This window comes from Triticum aestivum, chromosome 5A (genome assembly GCF_018294505.1).
Source record: "Triticum aestivum cultivar Chinese Spring chromosome 5A, IWGSC CS RefSeq v2.1, whole genome shotgun sequence".
Classification (NCBI taxonomy): domain Eukaryota; kingdom Viridiplantae; phylum Streptophyta; class Magnoliopsida; order Poales; family Poaceae; genus Triticum; species Triticum aestivum.
In genome coordinates this window covers 311,833,312-311,838,637 of record NC_057806.1, presented here as the reverse complement: position 1 = coordinate 311,838,637, position 5,326 = coordinate 311,833,312, and the positions used below count along the sequence as shown (strand labels likewise).

The following is a 5,326-nucleotide window of genomic DNA, read 5'->3' as shown; positions in this document are numbered from 1 at the left end:
GTGAGTTGCAAGCGCAACTAAAAAGAGGTCGGCATTGGCAGCCAAAGAAAGCCAATAAATATTCAATGCAGAGATGGCGACAGCGATTGCATGCCCGCATCAACCATTATCCACCGATATCTTATCCTTATATTAGCACCGTCAACTGGTTTTTTAGACAGAAAATCAAAGTGGTGCCATGGAAAGTTGTAGCACTGCATGTTTTCTCAAATGCTCCAAACAAGTCCCCCACTGAAGCCCAAGGACCGCCGTTTCTCGACAGCATGCAACGCACACTGCGGAAGTAACCAAATGAAATGTGGATACTGGATCATATTTGATTTGACAATGCATATGCTGATGCTGAATCCAACTCATGCTTGCTAACATAGTGGATCCAGGAAAGTCAAGAGTACAAACATTAAGGTCCTAGGTGGTTGGCTAAACAATTAACTAGTAGTAGTAGAGAAGGCGGCTACTGCACAGACGCAATTGACACTCAGTTCTTACACAGGCACCCCCGCATCTTGATCTGGTGCAGTGCAACAACAATCTTGTTCACTCCTCAGGTTATTTTCTGGAAAGAGAAAGAGAAGAACATTTCATGACATTTTCAAATAACTGCTCCAAGAACATCCTGTGTTTCTAAAAGGATCGACATCCCTGCGAAAGAACATGCCAACGGTCTGACATTACCAAAGAATACATATCCATTTACGCCATCAATTATAGTTGCCAAACAACATGTAATTTCCAGTGGCATCAGACAAGTGATGATGAAAGATCAATGTTCTTTTTTGAGTTTTTCCATCAGGAAACGTTGGTATTTATTTACCATTTTCCCTATGGTACAACCAGACTAGCACAAATTAGTTTCCATACATAAAATACAATAACCATGGAACACAATCTACATAGCACATATGGATGTCAGCACCCCTATTTTTCAGCTTTCTAGAAACACGATGACGTGAGTTTCGGAAGTTTCTGACTGGGTAAACTAATAGAACCCTAGAGAGATTAAGTACAGGTATCAAAGCCCTTGAGTTGTGACAACACATAATCTTAAAATAAATTAGCGGCATGAAACTGTGAATCCCGAAGTGTGTGAAACAGGATCATGCCAATTTAGTTGACAAGCTCATGAGCCTTATTAACTTACCTACTTAACTATTAGTCATGAAAATTCACAAGTAATCTCATGTCTTGCTTAATTATTTCATACAACAATGCAATTGGGTGCTTCAGTTAGTTGTCTGATCAGATTACAACAATGGGCATCAAACAACAAGAACCAGACATGGCTCTGACCTTTGTTAGGCTCATGATGATAAAATGACTGCTACAAAAAACATATATACCCATTGAATTGATGATGCTGAACCCAAACTCGTTCTTATTAGCATAGATATCATACACTCAAGGAAGTCAAAAGTAGAAACCTTATGATACTGGGCACTTGATTAATTGATTAACTAATATAGAAGCTGTGATTTGGTTACTACTAATTAGGATGGTCATAGAAGTAACTAGAATGAAGAAAAGTAGGAATTAAATAAAGTAACAGTACCATGGCCAAGGGAGAGCTCAACCACTGCTCCTTTCCTCTAGCTTATCTTAGTACTGCCTAGTGGCTACATAGTCATAGATGCAACTACACTGAATTCGTATACAAGCACCCACATTAATCCGGTGCAGTGTGACAAGAGTCCTGTCATTCTTCAAGCCAATTCCTGGAGAAAAAATATTTTACGACATTGTCAAATTTCTGCTCCAAGAATCTATTGCACGTTCTTGAAAACCACAGTGCCAAAGATACATAGAGTTACACCATCAATTATTACAAATATTGTTGCACCTAAACAACCACTTACTAATACTATTGTACTTAAGAATAGCCCAGTGCATACCTTGGAATACTGGTGACTTGGCCAAGCTCTGCCTTCAACAATGGTGTAAGAGACATGCAGACGAAGAACCTAACTGTTATTATGCTTCCATGTAGTTATAGCATAAATTATCCTTCCTTTCCACCCTTGGAGGAGCCATCCACTGTCTTCGTCTATGACAAAATCTTTGTGATATATATCTTTCACTTTGTCTTTGGCTTTTATCACAATGTCCTGGTTTAACGGAGACTGAACAAATCCAGCCCTCAGGTTCCTGACTTGCCACTGTTTATATGTCTCTGGTCTCTCGACTCTGTCTGAGCCCTCACATGCAATCACATTGAGTGCCTCTCGGCCAAAGAGATCCCTCTCTATGAGCCTACGCTGGTCATCATCCCGCGGCACAGTTGCCTCAAGCATGTCAAACAATGCAGAGAAATGGAACAATGCCTCACGGAAACGTGTGATGAAGAAAGGAACACTGTATGACCCATTCACAATCCCATGGATGAAAATTGCTGGATTCACTTGCCTTATAGTGTTGAGCACCCTATTCCTAGGGCTGTCTACAGCCACTGTTTCGTCAATAAGATTTCTGAAACGGTACAGGCAATTAACAATCACCACTTCGTCTTTGCCAACCTTGAGATCCTCAGCACGGATGGTTTCCCACTTTGATGCTATGCCATGGTACTCAAAAGGCACCTCAAACTTCTTGGCATACTCTGCAAGCCTCTGTCCCGTCTCTTCGATGCGCTCGGTAGGGCGGAAACCAGGCTCGGGTACATCAATTCCCGTGATGCGAAGAATTGGTGGACCACCTTCCCTCTTGGAGAGACGCCTGATGAGGCATGGCCATTGGAGGCCAAAATAAATGCCAAAGTCAATTATGTGCACCTTCTTTGCATTTTTTGTCATGCTCAAGATTGTTTGATTGGAGAGGAAATGTGAGAGCCTCTTGAATGGGCATGCTGCAAAGTAAAGATGGTACGCCTTAAGCATGTCGGACGCGGTTGTCCGCTTTGCTACAAGCCTATGGTACTGCTGGCTCCCTGTACCAGCCAAGCGAGCCTCGAGACCCTGTGCAAAGCAAAACGCCAGCCTCTGGCTGCCATCCCCATTTACCTTAGAATGCTGTTTTATTTGCTTCAGCAACTCATTAGCAGTTCGGCGGTCATCAGCTGCCACTGCCTGTGCACAGTGGATGAGGATGGTCCTAAGGTCCACCACATCATTTTTTGTCGGCTTCCTGCCCCGTGTCTTCACCCCAGTTGTTCCTTTCGTTTGAATGACCTGAGAATTCTTGGAAGCTTCGCTGCGCATCTTTTCTCGCAGAACTGTAGCCTTCTTTTCAGTTTGACGAAACAAATCATCAAACATCTCAACCCAATCATCAGGCTCATCGGAACAGAATGCAGATTGTTTAATGTTTCGTCCTTCTATCAAGTCAAGATCTTCGCTCTGTCTGTTTTTCTTGGCCTTCAAGACCTCTGTCCTGCTGACATTGAAAGGAATGTCTTTCACTGCTTCTTGAGGCTTTGAGACACCAGCAGCTTCTAAATCAATCACTAGCTTATCACCACCAGGGAGAAACTTCTGTGCTTCCTCGACACCTCTCCTGAAATCCCAAGTTGGAAGGCTCTCGAACAAATACTCGGGGATCCTGCCGTTGGTGATCAAAGGATCTTCTAGTGACTCTGCTGCATCAGAAACACCACTTGATGAGGCAACCAGTGGCTGAGAAGATCGGCCACAGAAGCCGCGATAAGCTTCCAGCTGCTCAGAGTGTCCAACATTATGGCACTGGTTGCTATGAACAGCACCACCGATGCTGCCGCTAGTACCCACACTGGACAAGGACTGGGCATGACCGCTGCTGCTGCTCTCACTGGGGCTGTCCAGGGACCAAGTGGTGAGCGTGCGGTCAGGGGACGGCGGGAACTTGTGCCCAAGGATGTCATAGAAGGGCTTTGCGGTGGCACGGAGCGTGGCGGACTCCTCCTGGTACACGCTGACCTTCTCATCAATGTCCTCCTCCATGAGCATCCGGCTGATGTAGTTGAGCGACTCGTCGGAGATGAACTCCCAGTCTTCGGGGTTGTCGGTCTCTGTGTTGGTGGCCCTGGAGAGGGTGGCCACGGGAGCATTGGGACTGGGTTCCGCGGCCGCATGGTGTGGGATCACCGGCTGCGGATCATTGAACATGAAGTACTCTGGTGCTCCGCAGAACTGAATCATTGAGTGGATCAGTGAGCCTGAAATGGTCTGGTGCTCCACAGAACCTGCGAAACATCATGGAATTCTTCAGTCAGAGAGAAGATGTCAAGCGATTGAGTTTGGGGTGAACCATCTATTTGATTTCTGAGCAGAAAATAACAGGAAGGAACACACTGACTAAAGCGCTGCAGTTCACGGACTTGGCAGGCTGGTGGCGATGACAGGCGGATCACGGACTGACGCTGGCACCATGCTCACCTGAAGGCATCGATCCTTGGCGAGGCGGACGGTGGCGGAGGGACCTCGCGGCCGCGAGGCCGAGGCCGAGGCCGGTGAGGTCCTGCGCGGGTGGGGCGGCGTGCGCGAGATCGCGGGGAGGCTGCGGGGTCGATGTCATCGCCTGCCGCCTCGTCGCCGCCGCAGCCGGGCCTCCGGTAGCCGCGCGGGATCGGCGGGGGAGGAGAGAGGGGGGCGCGGCGAGGGGCAGACAGAGAGAGAGGGGGGGAGAGAGGGGTGATTTGATTGGGGAGGCGGATCAAGTGTGCGCGGCTGGGCAGAGGGATTCCTCCTTTTGCTCAGTTCCCCAGCGGCGAGGTCTCTCGGGAGTTGGACCCGGAGCTGGTAAAAGGAAAAAAGAAATCGCGTCCCGTGATGGTGGCTGGCTAATAAGTAAGTCGAGTAAAAGATAATCGAGGTCTCAGAGATTTCCAGAACCTCGATGATGGTGGCTCCTGCATGCGAGGGTTTTCTTCTTTTCAGCACCGCGAATGCGACGCCCCCTCCGCAGGATTACGCTTTGATTACACCCGCCACGCAAGAGTTGGAGAAACACCCTCCCTCTCGTGAGCAAAATACATTTTGGCACGTGTGCTGATGGGCAGGCACGCACGCACGTACACCGTCGTTCATCTGTGCCGTGATCTGAAAACTCTTGTTTTTCCTAAATGATTAGATATATTATAAAAGTTTATCAAAATGCAGAGAATCTCAAACATAATAGAAAATATATCAAGATTTTAAGACCACCGAACGATGTTAGAACGAGTCATCAACGCGCAGGGCCGGTCCTAAGATTTCGGGAGCCCGGGGCAAAAAACAAAACCGGGGGCCCTTTATGCATCATGCATGTTTTGATATTTTTTAAAAGGGGTTACTCTTAACTTTTTATCGATGGAGTGAAAAAACGGCATGTCGACTTAGTTTTGTAATTTAACCGAATATGATTATATTAATTCTATCTT

At 46.8% G+C, this 5,326-nt stretch overlaps 1 protein-coding gene across 1 annotated transcript; it reads right to left on the bottom strand.

Annotated features, from left to right (window-relative positions):
- Nucleotides 1-1,549: 1,549 nt before the first annotated feature.
- Nucleotides 1,550-4,682, bottom strand: LOC123103094 (scarecrow-like protein 9). Its single transcript, XM_044524584.1, has 3 exons — nt 4,344-4,682; nt 1,890-4,150; nt 1,550-1,712 (listed from the first exon to the last, which is right to left on the bottom strand). The coding sequence occupies exons 1-2, from the start codon at nt 4,480-4,482 to the stop codon at nt 1,959-1,961; spliced, it is 2,331 nt and encodes a 776-aa protein (XP_044380519.1). The 5' UTR covers nt 4,483-4,682; the 3' UTR covers nt 1,550-1,712; nt 1,890-1,958.
- Nucleotides 4,683-5,326: the final 644 nt, after the last annotated feature.